The sequence below is a fragment of the Schistocerca nitens genome, chromosome 6, assembly GCF_023898315.1.
Source record: "Schistocerca nitens isolate TAMUIC-IGC-003100 chromosome 6, iqSchNite1.1, whole genome shotgun sequence".
Classification (NCBI taxonomy): Eukaryota; Metazoa; Arthropoda; class Insecta; order Orthoptera; family Acrididae; genus Schistocerca; species Schistocerca nitens.
Window position 1 is genome coordinate 287,885,871 of NC_064619.1, and position 21,779 is coordinate 287,907,649.

Here is a 21,779-nt window from a genome sequence, read left to right on the forward strand (position 1 = left end):
ATTGATTCATGTAGCGCTTAATGTTTTAGACAAAGACAAGCAAACTGACCTCAAAGATCTTTTAACTATTTGTCTTTGTTTTTTGAAATGATCACAAGTTCTTTGATGACTTTCAAAAACATTTAAGTGATAGTATCTGTGATGTACAAATCTTTAACATATTGCAGCGTGTCAGCAACTGTGAAATGTACAACAATTAAACAATTTTTTCAGCCTTCAGTTGCAAGATAATTTTATTCGTTTACCTAGGTTTCGATTCCAGTAATGGAATCTTCTTCAGAACCTATAAATTAAACCACATACAGACATATGTTACTACTACAATGCATTATCAGTCTAATGTTGAATATTAAAGAAATTGGGATACTTACAAAAATTAAATTATTTTGTGAGCCAGACTCTGGCCATGTCACAGATTAAAAATTAACATTAACGACGCATAATCATAAGCTTATGTCAGTCAAAATTAACACCATTGAGGCGAACGTGGACGCTACGCCGGCCAGAAATAAGGACCACACGTAAGCGGCTCGAAAACTAGGCGTTGTGAGCCGTTACGCGGCGAGGCTGGCCGCGGCCAAGCGCATGCGCAAGCGCAGGGGCGAGAGACAACTGTCTCAAAATTACTTAGAGCAACTATACATATAAACAAAATGTGACTGAAAGCCGTCCTAAATTGGACAAACCTATCTATTAGTATAGCAACATTAAACAATTTTTTTATATATAACGTAGTACAAAGATACACATGTACAATTGCATTATAATAAAGGGACGAAGCAGATGGGGAAAACAGCATCGGTCATTCGAGGCGGACTGTTGGTCAACTCCACTGGAGTAAAGGTTGGAATCCTTCGAAATAACTTCTATTTTTTAATTGCAGCTGATCATTAAGTAAGTTGTCTCTATCAATACTAAGATGTTTAAAAATTTGCAATTCTTCGAGGGTGTCTAGCCTACATCCCTTTACTTCATTATGCAAAAGCTCTGCGTCTTTTAGAGGCTTGGGAGCATGCGCCTTTTGGACCAGATGTTCAGCAAATGTAGATCCTCGAGTTCCATCACCGCTTTTTGTCGGCAGATGCTCTTTAAACCTAACAGACAGGGCCCTTCCTGTCTGGCCAATGTAATAAGAAGGGCATTCAGCACACGTGATTTTATACACACCTGACAGCGATGATTTATCATTACCTTTAACCAGGGAATGAATTAAGTTCTTTTTGAGGTTGTTGGTGGTAGAGTATGAAACTTTGCACCCTAGGTTTTTTAATAACCTACCTACCTTATAGGAGATGTTACCTATAAAGGGAACTGATATGTATTTCGTTGCCTGGTGTTGATTGTGAGTATCTGAACTGGAAAGAGTGGTAGTCTTCTTTCGTGTTTTTTTATTGAACAACTGTCTCACTATACTGGGATTATATCCATTATTCTGAGCGATGTTTTCGAGGACTTTTAATTCGTTCTGTAAGTTGACTGGCGAAAGTGGAATGGAAAGAGCTCGATGGATACTCGAGTGAAAAAAGGCCATTTTTTGGGCCTGAGGATGGGTGGAATCAGCTGGGATGATGATGTCGGAATAGGTTGCTTTCCGAAAAATTTTAAAATCTATTTTGTTGCCAATAATGGATAGAGTCAGATCGAGATAGTCTAAGGTCCTATCAGCTGTCTGATTTTCTTGCGTGAATCTGATTTTTTCATGTAGGTTATTGAAAGTGGTAAATAACAGTTCTAGCTCTTCATGGGAACCTTCAAACACAAATAGCAGGTCATCTACATATCTCGCATAGAATATTATATTATTTGCCATATCTGGATAATTCCGAAAAAACATCTGCTCCATTGAGTTTATAAAAATATCTGACATGATACCAGCTAACGGGCTGCCCATAGCTAGACCACAGGGTTGCGAATATATTTTATTATTGAAAGAGAAATAATTGTACTTGAGGGTGGTGCGTAACAGAACCATTAGTTCATCGATCTCAGGGGCCGATAATTTTTTATGGTATCGCAAATTGGATTCTATAATGTCCATCGTCTGTTCAACGGGTACATTAGTGTATAAATTTTTAATATCAAATGATACGAGTTTTGTGATGTCAGAACAGGCTAAAGTTTTAAGTTTGTTGGCCACGTCTACCGAATTTTTGACGGAGAAATTTTTTTCAAACACAAAATACTCTTTCAATTTACGGTGTAGGAACCAAGCTAGTTTGTGGTATGCACTTTTGGTGCTGTCAACGATCGGACGGATAGGTTGGGAAATTTTATGAACCTTAAACTGGCTTCTCAAAATAGGCGGTTTCGGATTCATGTTTATAAGGCATTTTTTATAAAACTCGCCGATTAACTTTTTTGTACTGCTAAGAGCCGACCTTATCTCTTTTTGGATCATGGGTGTGGGGTCCACCTCGATTGGCACGATGCCATTTTCCTCAAAAAACATTTCAGTTTTACGGATGTATTCGCTTTTGTGGGCGATAATTAGGGAATTGCCTTTGTCGGCCTTAGTTATTAGTGCTTCATTATTTCTAAGCTTAAGATTAATGCTCTTCAACGTTTGATGTACAGCAGAAACAGGATTTTGAATAGAGTAATCTTTTTGGACTATTTTACAGGCGTTATAAGCTATTCTTGTTTGCACATTTTTTGCTATTTTAGAACAATCAAGCCCAACTTTGAGGTCGACAATTAAATTTTCTACACTTTGAGAAGTACATTTAGGTTGTACATTAAACTTGAAACCTTTACATAAAAGCTCGTTCTCAGCTTTGGAGAAACAAATATTAGTCTTATTCACTACGCGTTCGTAAAATTGGGTTTGGGTGGCCGCCCCTTTACATGTGTTATGAACGCCAGAAACATCACCACATTTTAATAATTTGGCTAGCTTTCTTTCATGTCTAACACTAATTTCGGTTTTACGGTTTGCTAACCATAAACTAATTTGCATCCAAAAAGAATCAATTTGAAAATTATAGGTAGTCTTAAAAATTTTTGAAAGTTCAAGATACAGTTCATAAGCTTCTTCATTCAGGTTGTCTTTCTTGGAGTACAATTCAGCACTTCTTTCATTTAAAATCTGGTGTACGAGTTTCCTTTAAGACCAGGGGACTTATTACAAACTTTGTTATTAATATAGCCTTTTACAAAATCAGGTACTACATTTGACAGCTTGCATTGCTTAATGAAAGATATTGCCATACCTGTTTTCAGTATTTTATACACTATGTCCATATATCTGTTAGCTGCTTTACTTGCCTCGGCAGGTACAAATTTACAAATCTTTAACATATTGCAGCGTGTCAGCAACTGTGAAATGTACAACAATTAAACAATTTTTTCAGCCTTCAGTTGCAAGGTAATTTTATTCGTTTACCTAGGTTTCGATTCCAGTAATGGAATCTTCTTCAGAACCTATAAATTAAACCACATACAGACATATGTTACTACTACAATGCATTATCAGTCTAATGTTGAATATTAAAGAAATTGGGATACTTACAAAAATTAAATTATTTTGTGAGCCAGACTCTGGCCATGTCACAGATTAAAAATTAACATTAACGACGCATAATCATAAGCTTATGTCAGTCAAAATTTTGACTGACATAAGCTTATGATTATGCGTCGTTAATGTTAATTTTTAATCTGTGACATGGCCAGAGTCTGGCTCACAAAATAATTTAATTTTTGTAAGTATCCCAATTTCTTTAATATTCAACATTAGACTGATAATGCATTGTAGTAGTAACATATGTCTGTATGTGGTTTAATTTATAGGTTCTGAAGAAGATTCCATTACTGGAATCGAAACCTAGGTAAACGAATAAAATTACCTTGCAACTGAAGGCTGAAAAAATTGTTTAATTGTTGTACATTTCACAGTTGCTGACACGCTGCAATATGTTAAAGATTTGTAAATTTGTACCTGCCGAGGCAAGTAAAGCAGCTAACAGATATATGGACATAGTGTATAAAATACTGAAAACAGGTATGGCAATATCTTTCATTAAGCAATGCAAGCTGTCAAATGTAGTACCTGATTTTGTAAAAGGCTATATTAATAACAAAGTTTGTAATAAGTCCCCTGGTCTTAAAAGGAAACTCGTACACCAGATTTTAAATGAAAGAAGTGCTGAATTGTACTCCAAGAAAGACAACCTGAATGAAGAAGCTTATGAACTGTATCTTGAACTTTCAAAAATTTTTAAGACTACCTATAATTTTCAAATTGATTCTTTTTGGATGCAAATTAGTTTATGGTTAGCAAACCGTAAAACCGAAATTAGTGTTAGACATGAAAGAAAGCTAGCCAAATTATTAAAATGTGGTGATGTTTCTGGCGTTCATAACACATGTAAAGGGGCGGCCACCCAAACCCAATTTTACGAACGCGTAGTGAATAAGACTAATATTTGTTTCTCCAAAGCTGAGAACGAGCTTTTATGTAAAGGTTTCAAGTTTAATGTACAACCTAAATGTACTTCTCAAAGTGTAGAAAATTTAATTGTCGACCTCAAAGTTGGGCTTGATTGTTCTAAAATAGCAAAAAATGTGCAAACAAGAATAGCTTATAACGCCTGTAAAATAGTCCAAAAAGATTACTCTATTCAAAATCCTGTTTCTGCTGTACATCAAACGTTGAAGAGCATTAATCTTAAGCTTAGAAATAATGAAGCACTAATAACTAAGGCCGACAAAGGCAATTCCCTAATTATCGCCCACAAAAGCGAATACATCCGTAAAACTGAAATGTTTTTTGAGGAAAATGGCATCGTGCCAATCGAGGTGGACCCCACACCCATGATCCAAAAAGAGATAAGGTCGGCTCTTAGCAGTACAAAAAAGTTAATCGGCGAGTTTTATAAAAAATGCCTTATAAACATGAATCCGAAACCGCCTATTTTGAGAAGCCAGTTTAAGGTTCATAAAATTTCCCAACCTATCCGTCCGATCGTTGACAGCACCAAAAGTGCATACCACAAACTAGCTTGGTTCCTACACCGTAAATTGAAAGAGTATTTTGTGTTTGAAAAAAATTTCTCCGTCAAAAATTCGGTAGACGTGGCCAACAAACTTAAAACTTTAGCCTGTTCTGACATCACAAAACTCGTATCATTTGATATTAAAAATTTATACACTAATGTACCCGTTGAACAGACGATGGACATTATAGAATCCAATTTGCGATACCATAAAAAATTATCGGCCCCTGAGATCGATGAACTAATGGTTCTGTTACGCACCACCCTCAAGTACAATTATTTCTCTTTCAATAATAAAATATATTCGCAACCCTGTGGTCTAGCTATGGGCAGCCCGTTAGCTGGTATCATGTCAGATATTTTTATAAACTCAATGGAGCAGATGTTTTTTCGGAATTATCCAGATATGGCAAATAATATAATATTCTATGCGAGATATGTAGATGACCTGCTATTTGTGTTTGAAGGTTCCCATGAAGAGCTAGAACTGTTATTTACCACTTTCAATAACCTACATGAAAAAATCAGATTCACGCAAGAAAATCAGACAGCTGATAGGACCTTAGACTATCTCGATCTGACTCTATCCATTATTGGCAACAAAATAGATTTTAAAATTTTTCGGAAAGCAACCTATTCCGACATCATCATCCCAGCTGATTCCACCCATCCTCAGGCCCAAAAAATGGCCTTTTTTCACTCGAGTATCCATCGAGCTCTTTCCATTCCACTTTCGCCAGTCAACTTACAGAACGAATTAAAAGTCCTCGAAAACATCGCTCAGAATAATGGATATAATCCCAGTATAGTGAGACAGTTGTTCAATAAAAAAACACGAAAGAAGACTACCACTCTTTCCAGTTCAGATACTCACAATCAACACCAGGCAACGAAATACATATCAGTTCCCTTTATAGGTAACATCTCCTATAAGGTAGGTAGGTTATTAAAAAACCTAGGGTGCAAAGTTTCATACTCTACCACCAACAACCTCAAAAAGAACTTAATTCATTCCCTGGTTAAAGGTAATGATAAATCATCGCTGTCAGGTGTGTATAAAATCACGTGTGCTGAATGCCCTTCTTATTACATTGGCCAGACAGGAAGGGCCCTGTCTGTTAGGTTTAAAGAGCATCTGCCGACAAAAAGCGGTGATGGAACTCGAGGATCTACATTTGCTGAACATCTGGTCCAAAAGGCGCATGCTCCCAAGCCTCTAAAAGACGCAGAGCTTTTGCATAATGAAGTAAAGGGATGTAGGCTAGACACCCTCGAAGAATTGCAAATTTTTAAACATCTTAGTATTGATAGAGACAACTTACTTAATGATCAGCTGCAATTAAAAAATAGAAGTTATTTCGAAGGATTCCAACCTTTACTCCAGTGGAGTTGACCAACAGTCCGCCTCGAATGACCGATGCTGTTTTCCCCATCTGCTTCGTCCCTTTATTATAATGCAATTGTACATGTGTATCTTTGTACTACGTTATATATAAAAAAATTGTTTAATGTTGCTATACTAATAGATAGGTTTGTCCAATTTAGGACGGCTTTCAGTCACATTTTGTTTATATGTATAGTTGCTCTAAGTAATTTTGAGACAGTTGTCTCTCGCCCCTGCGCTTGCGCATGCGCTTGGCCGCGGCCAGCCTCGCCGCGTAACGGCTCACAACGCCTAGTTTTCGAGCCGCTTACGTGTGGTCCTTATTTCTGGCCGGCGTAGCGTCCACGTTCGCCTCAATGGTGTTAATTTTGACTGACATAAGCTTATGATTATGCGTCGTTAATGTTAATTTTTAATCTGTGACATGGCCAGAGTCTGGCTCACAAAATAATTTAATTTTTGTAAGTATCCCAATTTCTTTAATATTCAACATTAGACTGATAATGCATTGTAGTAGTAACATATGTCTGTATGTGGTTTAATTTATAGGTTCTGAAGAAGATTCCATTACTGGAATCGAAACCTAGGTAAACGAATAAAATTACCTTGCAACTGAAGGCTGAAAAAATTGTTTAATTGTTATCTGTGATGTCCTCATATAGTAGCACTGTCTTGAACTTTGTGGTAAGCTTATATTGGATCACAGCAATATCAAATCTCGTTGGTCTCCACTCAGCTCTTCTATTTTTTGTAGAGTTTATATGTCATCAATGACATGGCGTTTTTAGTAATTTTCCAAAAGTGCATGAGTTCACATGTTTTGTTGCGATTAACTGAACACTAATTCACTTACAACATACTTTATACAAGTGGAATCATACAGCCACACCACAAACAGATATGGCCTGTCTTCGCAAAAATACAAAGAGCAACTGAGGCCAAATAGACTAATTGTTCCATGCCATTTATTCTCAGTAATGAATTTTAGCAATTGTTGCATTGTTTTCATGCCTATAAAGGTTTCAAGAAAGCTACTGCTGTCCATGAATACTTTTTTGTCACTGTGAGCAGGTGATTGGCTGAACACACAAATCATACATATTATAATCCTTAAAAAATTACTGAATTAGTCAAATGAAAGGAAATAAATTTTCACGCTTAAAGTTAACTTTCCTGCCTTGAATGAGTTGCACATAAAAATGCTAATTTGGTACCTTGCATCTGAGGCAGTGAGTGGATTAAAATGACCCTTTTCCGTAACAGGAAAGAAGTATTTTGATTTCAGTTGTGTGTGTCAGTTTATTTTATTAGGAAGCTTACAACCTAGGGAATTATTTAAGAACAAAATCAGGTTCCCAGCAAGTTTTAGAAATGTGATATTAGCATTTCTCCACATCATTGCAATTTTTCTGAAATCAAAAATTGACATACATTAATATTTTTTAAAATTTTTCTGTAACTTTATTGCTTCAATAACAGGATATCTGTTAGCTACATGCCTTACTTAACTTTTGAAAAGAACTCCAAATCAAAAGCTTCTTAAACACCTGAGTTATTGGCATTTATGTAGATAAGTACATTTTGCGTTGCCATTCTTGCAGATCCCAGTTATCAGAATATCACTACATTTAAAATTCAGTATAAAATAAAGTTGTAGTCTGAGACCAAAAAGATTTTGCAGAAATTCCTATGTTACAAGTATAAGCAAATGTGCAAAGTTTTCTGAAAATCTGAGATAGAGGGCTATAAATCCTTGAATTATTGCATGTTCTGACGTGGAATGACCCTGGTGCATGTGTGTTGTAATGCTTATACTTACAAATTTGCACTGTCAAAAATTAGTTTTGTGCCAGCCACCCAAGGATGTTTTATTTCTATTATATTGTCTATGTTTCTGTTTGTTCTTAGGCATGTAGAAAATTTTATGTATGCTCCACACTACTGAGAACAGTCAGTGTCTGTGTCGTGTTTGTTACGCTTAAAATGAGTAACTTTGCTTGTTTCTTGCAAGGACATCTATTTACATAAGCTGTGCATGGACAATCTTTCTGTATTATGTAATTTGGACCAGTGAATAAAGTAGTTGATAGAGAACCAAGCCATTATTCATGCAATTTAATTATAATACTGCACCAGATTAATAACTGGATGAACAAGATCACAGATAAACTGCCAAAAAGCTATAAACTAAGATTCTGAAGCAAGACTGGCATTGTCCTAGAATTAGGAGTTCCTGTTTATTATGAACATGTACGAATAATGAGTTTTAGAGAACAGTAAGAATCATACTGATATTTAATTTTCAGAAACCTGCTACAGTATGTGACCCTGTATCATCCACTGCCTGCTTGGCTTTGCAACTTTGACAAGTCTCTCCTCAAAACTGCTTATTTATTTGGTTACTGGGAAATAAAATTTAAAATTTGTTTGTTTTGTACTTGTAACGAGCTCCAAGAAAAACATATTTATTTTGTGTTTGTATTTGTTACATTACAAAAATAATTCACTTTCAGGATCTAATATTTCTACTCCGTCAACATCGTGGAACTTTTCACCTGGTTCGCCTCCTGCCACAGAGACCAGCCCTGTTTCTCCAGACAAAGTCTCTTTTTACACTTCATCACCAGTAGATTTTATCGAGAACGAACGTTCTCTGCAGCAGTATTTAAAGGATTATGAAGTGAAGGAAAAGTGTGCTGCAGTTGGTAAGACAGTGTCTTTTGTACATATACATTTTGGGTTTACAGATGTCTCACTGTGCCCCCACTGAGAGAATGTCTGCTCTCGTAGACCAACACCTTCAACCTATTACCCGGAACCCAGCCTCCTATATAAAAGATACAAACTATTTCCTCCACCGACTTTCCACAGTTCCTATCCCTTTATCACACGGTTCCCTGCTCGTCGCTATTGATGCCACTTGACTTTACACTAACATCCCTGTTGCCCGTGGCCATACCGCTATTGAACACTACCTTTCCTAACGCCCGACAGATCCCAAACCAACAACCTCCTTCCTAGTCACCATGACCAACTACCGGATGATTATAATTAAAGTTAAGCTTGTAAAATGCAGTAGAAATAACACGACTAGTCAGAATGACATCAAATTGCAACGGAATATTGTCAGAGAAGGGGGAAAATGTATGGCAGAACAAAAAAAATTGATCAATATATGGTGCTGTATAGAATATGTAAATGAAAACACCTGTCATGCACATGACCCATTGAAGTTGGTATACACACCAGGTACTCATGTTTTCCTCCTTTCATGTCTGCGATGTTCGCCAGGACTGTCTCAATGCAGGATCGTGCTCTGCTTGTAAAGCTGTATTATGAAAATGGTGACTATGTATACGTTGCTCTGCAGAAGTTCTGAACACAAGGGTTTGAAAAAAGGCATTGGTCCAATGAGTGCCATGGGTCTGGAGAAAATGATTTGGAAATTCAAAAAGACTAGTTTTTTTGGTGTGCAACCTGGTAGAGGGAGGAAATGAACTGATTCAGCATCAGTGGAAGCAGTGGCCATATCATTGCAGGAGGAGAGGAGTGGTGGTGTGCAAACGTGTAGTGCACAGAAAATTGCCCGAACATTGGACGTACCAAAGAGTGCAGTGCGTAAAATCCTATGAAACATCCTTCTTTGCTATCCATTCAAAATTACCCATGTGAACAAGTTGCTTTCTGTTGACCTGCCTTCTGTTGACCTGCCAGCAAGAGAGACCTTTGCTTTCGAATTTCTTGCTCTCATGGAAGTGGACAATGATTACCCATGTGAGATTTTGTGGACAGATGAAGCCCACCTCCATCTGACAGGATACGTCAATACACAGAACTGTTGAATATGGGCAACAGAAAATCCACACGCAAATCATTCAGTACCACTTCATCCTGAAAAGGTCACTATGTAGTGTGGTTCTGTCGCACCATAGGGCCATATTTTTTCGAAGAGACAGGTGCTTCCAGTCCTGTTACATGTACTGTCATTGGTAAGCATTATGAGTGTCTTTTGCGCACCCAAGGCATTCCAGCTCTCCAGCAGTGTGGATGGGATTATTTTTATTTAAGATGGCACACCTCCGCACATTGCAAATCCAGTTAAGCAGCTGCTGAAGCGCCATTTCAGAAATGCTAGAATTATCAGTCGCCATTTCCCTACAGCCTGGCTGTCCCAATCACCTGATATTAATCCGTGTGACTTCTGGCTGTGGGGCTATCTGAAAGATGTCCTGTTCAGTGTGTCGATTGCAAACTTAGCTGCATTGAAGGCACACCTTGCACATTCTGGACATGACCTCGGAAAGACCTTGAGCTGATGACTGCTTTATCTTTTATTTTATTTCAGGAATTTTGTCTTCTAAATTTAATCGTCTACAATTCTCTCACATTGAAATTTTACAGTTTTTCTCAAGTTGTTACACCAAGCGTATAAGTATTGCTGTGGTGTACATAATATTGTAATCCTTTTTGACACAGCATAAAAAATAAGAGTGGTAGGGGCTCTGATTTTGAGAACATAATTTATTCTTATTTTTGTAGTTGTGGTTACAGCTGAGACATTTTATTTTATTTTGTTTTGTTTTGTAATTACAGGTGAAACAATGGAACAACCAACAAACTTTCTGAGCTCATATTGGAAGAGCCCTAGTATGCGCAAGTCAGAATTGTCACCAGTTTCAGGGCGTTATGTATACCAGTTGGCAACTCCTAGTCCAGGTACGGTAGATTTACAGTATTTGCTATTGAGGTGGACAAAAAAAAAAATGAGAACAGGATCCTTAAAATAAAAAAAAAGTCAGAAGTTTCATCATAATTTAAACATTGTTTATAGAATGTTTTTTACTTTGCTACAATCTTCAGACTCTGGCGTATTTCTTGATTTCCAAAAAGCATTTTATGCATTTGCACTTATTATCAAAAACACAGTCATGAGGCTTATCATGCAAAATTTGTGACAGGATTGACATTTTGTTGATAGGGCGGGCACAGCATGTTATCTTAGATGGAGATTGATCACCAGATGTAGATATAACTTCAGGCATGTTCCAGAGAAATGTTTTGGGACCCTTGCTGTTCATGTTGTATGTAAAAGATTTTGCTGACTAACAATATTTACTCGAATCTAAGCCGCACTCGAATCTAAGCCGCACATGCAAAATGAGACTCGAAATCAAGTAAAAAAATTTTTCCAGAATCTAAGCCACACCTGAAATTTGAGACTCGAAATTCAAGGGGAGAGAAAAGTTTTAGGTCCCACCCAAATCGAAACAAAGTTGGTTCATTGTAATATGAGACACAATTTAGGTCGAATGAATGACGATACAGCTATAGGAGTTTGGTTCGAGTCGGAAGCTTAGCAGTTAAGCTTTACCAGGTAGCCATTGCTATGAGTCAGGCGCTCCATCCGTTTTTATACGGATACCCTTCCTTTTTCACGTGCTTCATCTGGTTTGAATTGATTGCTTATTTTTCTTTGATCTGATAAGTGCCGTTCTCTTTGTTATACGTGTTTATGTCACTCTAAGCTGAAAATGAATTACTGTACTGTGTCATGCATTGTTTGTCACATTCTGATGATGAGTGTTTAGGGCCTGTCGCCGCTCGTGGCATGGCGTGCTTTTGTGCATGCTACCGCTGCTTGAGAGAGAGAGAGAGAGAGAGAGAGAGAGAGAGAGAGAGGAATTGTCTCACTAGCGAAACAATGGCAAGAGACTGCTATTTGTTGTTACTTACACTGCTGCTTTCTTTGATAATGATCAACAAGAACCAAATAATAGACTGTGTGTGATAGATGATGTTCTGAACGAGAGTTGAGCGAAAATTTTTCTCCGTTTGAAAATCTTTGCAGACGCCTCTTTAGTACATTACATTCTGCACAGAAATTAGTCATCTTAGCTTTAAAATCTACTCAATTGCCGTGCTTCATTTCTGACTGTATCACTATTAGGCATAAGAATAATACAAATATAAACATTACATGATATGTATATTCTTCCGCGTTTGCTGTTGCGTCATTCTAGTTTCGTAGTTTATTAGCCAGACAGGATTTAAATGAGATAGCAGCAAACACGAAAGAATACATGGCAAAATGTTTATATTCGTATTATTCTTATGGTGGAAAGAATACTGCATGTGATTCACAATTCATAAAAGTTCCTATTAGCAACCATCTCTTCTCACAGGTAGGAAAAAATTCAGAACGTAGATTTGGCCATATTGACAAACATCACAAACAGTCTTGCCAGTCAGATTTTTGTAGTACATAGAAATGCTGCTACATTCAAAGATGAACAATACGGAATTTGTATTTACTTCGTTGGATAAAGTATGAAAATGCAGTGATCGAAACTCGAGGTGGAGAAAAAAGCTCGTCTTCCACCTTTTTATTTATTTACTGACGCAGTGGTTTTGGCGCCAGTATTTATGTTTGTGACTACAAAGCAGGCCTGTGTAGTGCTACATATATACGACAGCAGAAGTTAGTTGTGGCGGCACCTACCAACATTTTTCAGAACTTCCGCTTACTTTGCACTCGATTCTAAGCCGCAGGCGATTTTTTGGATTACAAAAACTGGAAAAAAAGTGCGGCTTAGATTCGAGTAAATACGGTAACCTCAGAATTTTTGCAAGTGAGTTATCTGTAATGGAGTACTCTCTGAAAAAAGCTGCAAAAATGTTGTGAGAGTGTAATAAAATTTCGAAGTGGTACAGATACTTGCAACCTGCTTCAAATGTAAAATTGTGTACTTTGCAAACAATAACAGTCGCAACTGGAATCGGTAAACTTATACAAATATCTGGATGTATAAATTTGTGACTGGATTGCCTTTTTCTTGGTAAGGAGGGCACACCATGTTATCTTAGATGGGGATTGATCAACATGTATAGACAGAACTTCAGGTTGCCCCGGAGAAATGAATGGAGACACTTGCTGTTCATGTTCCCTACATCTACGTGATTACTCTGCTATTCACAATGAAGTGTCTGTTGTATGTAAAGGAGTTGGCAGACTAATAATAGTAACATCAGAATTGCAGGAATGTGGCGTGTTATTAAAAAAATGTCATCGTGATCTCTCCATTGGCAAAAGATTCTGGAATAGGCCCCCATTGAGACCTCTGGGAAGGAACTGCTAAGGGGTAGGTGACCATGAGAAAAAGATTGAATAACCAAGGAAAGGATAACATTCTATGAGTGGGGGCATGGAATGTCAGAAACTAGAATGTGATGGGGAAGCTACAAAATCTGAAAAGGGATGTGCAAGGGATTGAAGGAATCTAGATATAGTGGGGGTTAGTGAAGTGAAACTCAAAGAAGACAAGGATTTTTGGTTAGATGAGTAGAGAGTAATAGCAACAGCAACGCACATTGGTTAATGAGGGTACAGTTCATTATGAATAGGAAGGTAGGATTGAGAGTGTGTTACTGTGAGCAGTTCAGTGATCAGATTGTTCTCATCCAAATCAACAGTAGACCAGCACTGACAATAATAATTCAGGTTTACATGCAGACATCGCAAGCTAAAGATGAAAAGACTAAGTATACGATGATATTGAACAGGTCATGCAGTATGCAAAGGGAGCTGAAAATTTAACAGTTCTTGGGGGACTGGAATACAGTTGTAAGGAAAGGGTAGAAGAAAGGGAGAATACTGGCTTGGTACTAGGAATGAGAGGAGAAAGACTAATTGAGCTCTGTAATAAATTTCAGCTAGTAACAGCAAATACTCTGTTCAAGAATCACGAGAGGAGGATGACATGATGTACTGTGAAAGGCTGGGAGACACAGAAGGATTTCAGTTGGATTACATCATGGTCAGAGATTCCAAAGTCATATATTGGATGATAAGTTGTATCCTGGAGAAGATATAGACTCAGATCACAGTGTAATAGTGATGAAGAGTAGGCTGAAGTTTGACTCAGATCACAGTGTAATAGTGATGAAGAGTAGGCTGAAGTTTAAGAATTCAGTCACGAAGAACGAAATGCAAAGAAGTGGGATGTGGAAGTACTAAGGAATGAAGAGATACGCTTGAAGTTCTCTAAGGCTATAAATACTGCAGTAAGGAATAGCTCAGTAGGCAGTGCAGTGGAAGAGAATTGGACATCTCTAAAAAGGTCAATCAAAGTTGGAAGAAAAGTGTAGTTACAAAGAAGGTAACTGCAAAGAAACCATGGGTAACAGAAGAAATACTTCAGTTGATCGATGAAAGAAGGAAATACAAAAATTGTTCAGGGAAATTCAGGAATACAGACATACACGTCACTGAGGAAATAAATAAATAAATAGGTAGTGCAGGGAAGCTAAGATGAAGTGGCTGCATGAAAAATGTGAAGCAATCCAAAAAGAAATGTTTGTTGGAAGGACTGACTCAGCATATAGGAAGGTAAAAAAAACCTTCGGTGAAATTAAAAGCGAGGGTGGTAACATTAAGAGTGCAACAGTAAATCCACTGCTAAATGCAGAGAGGAGAGTGGATAAGTGGAAAGAGTACATCGAAGGCCACTATGGGGGGGGGGGGGGGGGGGCAGATTTTGTCTGATGTGATAGGAGGAGGAACAGGAGTCAATTTAGAAGAGAATCAGAATTTAAAAGAGCTTTGGAAGACTTTAATATCAAATAAGGCAGAATATCAAATGGGGCAGAAGAGATAGTCAACATTCCATCAGAATTTCTAAAATTGTTGGGGGATGTTGTTGTTGTGGTCTTCAGTCCTGAGACTGGTTTGATGCAGCTCTCCATGCTACTCTATCCTGTGCAAGCTTCTTCATCTCCCAGTACCTACTGCAACCTACATCCTTCTGAATCTGCTTAGTGTATTCATCTCTTGGTCTCCCTCTACGATTTTTACCCTCCACGCTGCCCTCCAATGCTAAATTTGTGATCCCTTGATGCCTCAAAACATGTCCTACCAACCGATCCCTTCTTCTAGTCAAGTTGTGCCACAAACTTCTCTTCTCCCCAACCCTATTCAATACCTCCTCATTAGTTACGTGATCTACCCACCTTATCTTCAGCATTCTTCTGTAGCACCACATTTCAAAAGCTTCTATTCTCTTCTTGTCCAAACTAGTTATCGTCCATGTCTCACTTCCATACATGGCTACACTCCATACAAATACTTTCAGAAACGACTTCCTGACACCTAAATCTATGGGGGATATGGTAACAAATGACTATACACATTGGTGTGGAGAATGTATGACTCGCGATATACCATCTGACTTTCGGAGAAATATCATCCACGTAATTCCGAAGACTGCAAGAGCTGACAAGTGCGAGATATATTTTTTTTTTTGTTTTTTTTTCCCCCATCACAGTCAGCTCAACAGCTTATCCATCCAAGTTTCTGACAAGAATAATTTATAAAAGAAAGGAAAAGAAAATTGATGATGTTTTACATACAGATCAGGTTGGCCTTAGGAAACGTAAGGGCACCAGAGAGACAGTTCCGATGTTGTGTTTGATAATGGAAGTAAGATTAGAGAAAAATAGTCATGCTTATATGATTTTTTGGCCTCAAAAAAAGCATTGGATAATGTCAAATGGTGCAAGATGTTTAAAATTCTGGGGAAATAGTGGAAAACTACAGGCAGAGATGGGTAATGTACACATGTACAAGAGCCCAGAGGGAATAATAAGAGAAGAAGACCAAGAACGGGGTGCTTGAATTAAAAAGGGTGTAAGACAGATGTAGTTGGATTAAAAATGGTGAAAGACAGGGTTGTAATCTTTTGCTCCTACTGTTCAATTATATATAAAAGAAGCAATGATGGAAATAAAGGAAAGATTCAGGAGTGGAATTAACATTCGAGGTGAAAGGATATCAGTGACACTATTCACTGATGACATTGCTACCCTCAGTGAAAGTGAAGAAGAAATATATGATTTGCTGAATGAAATGAACAGTATAATGAGTACAGAATATGGGTTGAGAGTAAATTGAAGAAAGATGAAAGTAATGAGAAGTAGCAGAAAAGAGAACAGCGAGAAATTTAACATCAGGATTGATGGTCATGAAGTAGGTAAAGTTAAGAACTTCTACTACCTAGGCAGCAAAATAACTAATGACAGAAAGATCAAGGACAACATAAAAGCAGAGTAGCAGTGGCTAAAAGGGGATTCCTGACCAACAGAAGTCTGCTATATTAAACACGGCCATAATTTGAGGAAGAAATTTCTGAGAATGTCTGTTTGGTGCACAACATTGTATGGTAGTGAAATACGGCATGTGGGAAAACTGGAACAAGAAAATTGAAGCATTTCAGATGTGGTGCGACAGGTGAATGTTGAAAATTAGGTGGACTGATAAGCTAAGGAATGAGGATGTTATATGCAGAATCAGAGGAAAGAAATATGTGGGAAAACCCTGGCAAGAAGAAGAGACAGGATGATAGCAAATCTGTTAAGACATCAGGGAATAACTTCCTCAGCACTAGAGGCAGCTGTACAGGGTAATAACTGCAGAGGAAGACAGATATTGGAATACAGCTTGCAAATAATTGAGAATGTATATTGCAAGTACGGAGATGAAGAGGTTGGCACAGGAGAGGAATTCGTGGCAGGCCGCATCAAACCAGTCAAAAGACAGATGACTCAAAATATTTGTTGGGATATGAACTGTATCAGGGTGTATACAACCTGGGTCAACCGGGAGATCTGCGAAAAACCTGGGAATTTTTTCATCCGGAAGAAAACCGGGAAAAACACGGGAATTTTTTAGAATTCTGTGTATTTTTCATTGTTCTAGTTTTCAGTTAAATTTTTTAAATTTTGACTGGTGAGAACAGATACTAAAAAAAAAAAATAATAATTACTTTAGCCCGCTACTCAATGAAACATAAACTAGGGAAAGAAAACCAAAATAAACTCAAGTTGCAAAGGAAATACACTGTTTCCAACAACATAACACAATGCATACACAAGTATCTGCTAACACCAAAATGTGTTAAAGGCTGTGGGATGAAGACTCTGCAATACTTCAAAACAACAAACTGCTTCTGATGACCATGACGTCACAATGGTTTACGTTATGTTGGTTTGAGCAGTTGCCAGTGGGCTTGTGCACATGTGCAGTAGAGTCACACATGCGCAGTACCTGCTCCCACATATGGCTGCTTGAAGTACGGCTGTTACCTGTATCGGCAGTAGCAACAAGCAGCCAGACACTAGCCGGAAAAAATGCTTTTGGCAAGCCCAAGTTGCCAGATTTGCACATGTGCAGAGCAGTAGTAAGTTGCAGTGGAGAGGGGAGTAGTCTCCATGTGACCCTTGTTTAGATTTAGTGATTTCGTTGTTTCTTCTTTGTTTATAACTCTCACATCAGATGAAAACAAAATGAATTTCTGGGGCTGAGAGCTAGCACTTGAATTAAGATACATTCACATATTTATGGAAGCTAAAATATGTAATTAGTCTTAGTTTCGTGGTTTTATTTTATTTTCAGGATTTTGCCAGTCAAGCATTAATTGCCTTGCAGAACACAGAACTTACTTTTGTTTATTTGCTACAGAAATTTGGTTTTTATTAATCTTTTCTGCAGAGGCAGTCAATTTATTTGAAATGAAGTCTTTTATTCCACAGTATTGGCTTGTGTGAACTGTTTGCTGAATTACAAGTACCAGTTTTTACCTCCTGATACATATGGCATTCTGCCATAATAGCCAAACATGAGATAAAACAGTACTGGTACTAGCTGTGCGACCGCAGTAACACTGTTTTCTGGTGCTCGATGACAACTGCTGAAAGGAATTCTAACAGGTTGCGGGAAAGTATTGCAAATGGTTGTTGAAAAGCGTTACTTTCAAAGTAAATTTCATTTTACGCAACGTGAATTACGTTACATGCGTGAATGTGCTTTGAATTTCTTAAATCACAGAACGTTTGATTCTCGTTTAAAGCTTAAACACTGAGGGCCAACAACTCAGAAGAATTTTGAGCCCAGACGTTAATGTATTATTTAAACTCTTACTGACACATTTGTGTGGTGTATATTAAAGTTTTACACATGCAAAAAATACCAGTATTATGTGTGAAAGCTTAGCTTTTCTTGTAGCTACACTATGTATATTAATTTAAACCATTAACATTTCCTATTTGTGTGTTCGCGCTACTGAACAGCGATGTTGGTTGCTACTGGCAGACTACATCACATGTTTCTGCTCTGAATTTCTGCTGGCGAGATCATGTGTCATCAGCTGTGACTGGCTTACTAAAGTGCATCGAATCTCCATTTCAATGCTTCAAAAAGTAACATGCTTTGTTTGTGGAATTCAAATATATACTTTTGTAATACCAAAATATGCAGTGTACATGCTGCTGCACATCAAAGATGTTTCCAAAATGCGTGTTCCTTCTTTTTATGGAGGGGGGGATGTTCGTTTTCTGAAGTGCCGGGAAGTTCTACGCTGGCGTATAAAGCCTTTAACCGTTCAAACGGTTGATAAGCTTTATGGTTCCGAGAGAAAGTATTCATGTCACTTAACATGAAAAAAGTGTATTTTCACCTGGGAAAGTATGTATTTTTCACTGGGACATCTGGGAAAAATCCGGGAATTTTTTGTCCGTGTCCACGTATACACCCTGTTTTACTTATTACATCTGCCTGGCTACTTCGCAAATCACACTTAAGTGCCTGGCAGAGGATTCATGAAACAACCTTCACAGTAATTCTGTTATTCCTTGGACAGCATGCTGAAAAATCGAACACCTATTTCTTTCCAAGTGAGCTCTGATTTTGCATATTTTCTTGTGGTGATCATTTCTCTCTATGTAGATTGATGACAAAATACAGGGTGATTCAAAAAGAATACCACAACTTTAGGAATTTAAAACTCTGCAACGACAAAAAGCAGAGCTAAGCACTATCTGTCGGCGAATTAAGGGAGCTATAAAGTTTCATTTAGTTGTACATTTGTTCGCTTGAGGCGCTGTTGACTAGGCGTCAGCGTCAGTTGATGCTAAGATGGCGACCGCTCAACAGAAAGCTTTTTGTGTTATTGAGTACGGCAGAAGTGAATCGACGACAGTTGTTCAGTGTGCATTTCGAACGAAGTATGGTGTTAAACCTCCTGATAGGTGGTGTATTAAACGTTGGTATAAACAGTTTACAGAGAATGGGTGTTTGTGCAAAGGGAAAAGTTCTGGACGGCCGAGAACGAGTGATGAAAATGTAGCACGCATCCAGCAAGCATTTGTTTGCAGCCCAGGAAAATCGACTTGCAGAGCTAGCAGAGAGCTGCAAATTCCACAATCAACTGTATGGAGAGTCCTACGAACTACCCGAGGCGATGGATCGGCCGCCAGGCAGCCCGTGACAGAGCACTTCATCACTGGCCTCCAAGAAGCCCTGATCTTACCCCCTGCGATTTTTTCTTATGGGGGTATGTTAAGGATATGGTGTTTCGGCCACCTCTCCCAGCCACCATTGATGATTTGAAACGAGAAATAACAGCAGCTATCCAAACTGTTACGCCTGAGAGTGTGGAACGAGTTGGAGTATCGGGTTGATATTGCTCGTGTGTCTGGAGGGGGCCATATTGAACATCTCTGAACTTGTTTTTGAGTGAAAAAAAAACCTTTTTAAATACTCTTTGTAATGATGTATAACAGAAGGTTATATTATGTTTCTTTCATTAAATACACATTTTTAAAGTTGTGGTATTCTTTTTGAATCACCCTGTATTTTCACGTTTGGAGGAGGAAGTCGGTGATTGAAATTTCATGAGAAGGGCCTGCCTCATCGAGAAACACTTTTGTTTTAATTATGCCCACCCTAAATCTTGTATCATTTCCATGACAATCTCTCCACTATTTCTCGAAAATACAAAACAAGCTGCCCTTCTTCGAACACTCTCAACCATTAATAGTTGTTTAGAGTGACTGACCTTGTTGTTGAGGAATTTTCATTCAACTGTCAACTGGAGGAGCTTGTAAATGTGCTGCTCTTGACTGTGTTAAACACCTATTAGAGCAGGTTATTCCATTGCAGACCCATAGGGCACGGGTGCACTCTGTCGCATTTCAACTCATCCTCCCGTGGCCATATAGGCTGTCTGCCAGACAGCCCTGTTGCACAGATTGTACCACTTGGCCACTGCTGCCTGCTTGTGCTTGGTTGGTGCAACATTGTCGCATAGGCTGCCCATGCATCACCTTCTTGCCCACCCCAGCCCTTTTTTCACGTGGGTACCTTACTACCTGCCAGTGAGCACACAAGATGGAACAGCTTGTGTTAGAGGATAGATTGCTGTAGCCAGTGTTATATTGACATTTGTATTGAATTATGTACAAAACCACTATGTAATTATGAAATTACTATGCAGTGCAGGTCTCAACCAGCCCCAGTAGTCATCAAACTGAGGAGCCAGGATCACCATCATCACTTCAGAATAAAAATCTGGAAGTGTGGCGCCGCCTTGGTGTTGATGTCAAAGTTCTTACCCAGTGGACTGCCAACCTTCGTATGGTAAACTACACAGAAAATATGTTCACTTAATTTATATTTTACTGCATCTGTTTCAACATTTATTTTTGTCACATTTATTTAAGGATGTCCATCAGTGTTGTATTCTTCTTATCTTGCAGTTCATTTCCTTTCTGTTCCAGAATATGTTTCATAAAATATTTGAAAATATTAGTGCTACATAAGAGTTAAAACTTGCTAGCTGTTAAATACACCTCTCTCTTGACAGTAGGTAACTGATTTTCAACAGCTACCAGATGTTATGACACTGGTGGTCCCATCCCTGAAAGTGAAATATTGTGATTCTGTGCTGCATTTAAACTTTCCAAGCTATTTTTGTGAAAATGTGATCAGTGGTGGTCTATTGCTATGGTGTATCAGTTATTGTCTTTCGTAGCAGTATATCTGGCCTACCTCCACCACCACCACCACAACCACCACCACCACCACCACCACCACCACCACCACCGCCACCACCACCACCACTTAAGTTGTGTTATTGAGAAATGCTTAACCAAAGTGTAAACTTATTGATTATTATAATCCCCTTCTCCCCCACCCCTCTCCCCCCCTCTGCCCTCTCCCCCCTCTGCCCTCCCCCCCTCTGCCCTCTCCCCCCTCTGCCCTCTCCCCCCTCTGCCCTCTCCCCCCTCTCTGCCCTCTCCCCCCTCTCTGCCCTCTCCCCCCTCTCTGCCCTCTCCCCCCTCTCTGCCCTCTCCCCCCTCTCTGCCCTCTCCCCCCTCTCTGCCCTCTCCCCCCTCTCTGCCCTCTCCCCCCTCTCTGCCCTCTCCCCCCTCTCTGCCCTCTCCCCCCTCTCTGCCCTCTCCCCCCTCTCTGCCCTCTCCCCCCTCTCTGCCCTCTCCCCCCTCTCTGCCCTCTCCCCCCTCTCTGCCCTCTCCCCCCTCTCTGCCCTCTCCCCCCTCTCTGCCCTCTCCCCCTC

General features: G+C 38.8%; 1 protein-coding gene across 2 annotated transcripts in view; it reads left to right on the forward strand.

Annotated features, from left to right (window-relative positions):
• The window catches only part of LOC126262780 (transmembrane protein 209), a 161,602-nt gene that overhangs the window by 56,937 nt on the left and 82,886 nt on the right, over positions 1-21,779 (forward strand). For both annotated transcript variants that reach the window (XM_049959596.1, XM_049959597.1), the window contains exons 5-7: positions 8,889-9,080; positions 10,969-11,091; positions 20,700-20,842. In XM_049959596.1, the coding sequence (XP_049815553.1) occupies positions 8,889-9,080; positions 10,969-11,091; positions 20,700-20,842 (458 nt within the window). The remainder of the gene's footprint in view (positions 1-8,888; positions 9,081-10,968; positions 11,092-20,699; positions 20,843-21,779) is intronic.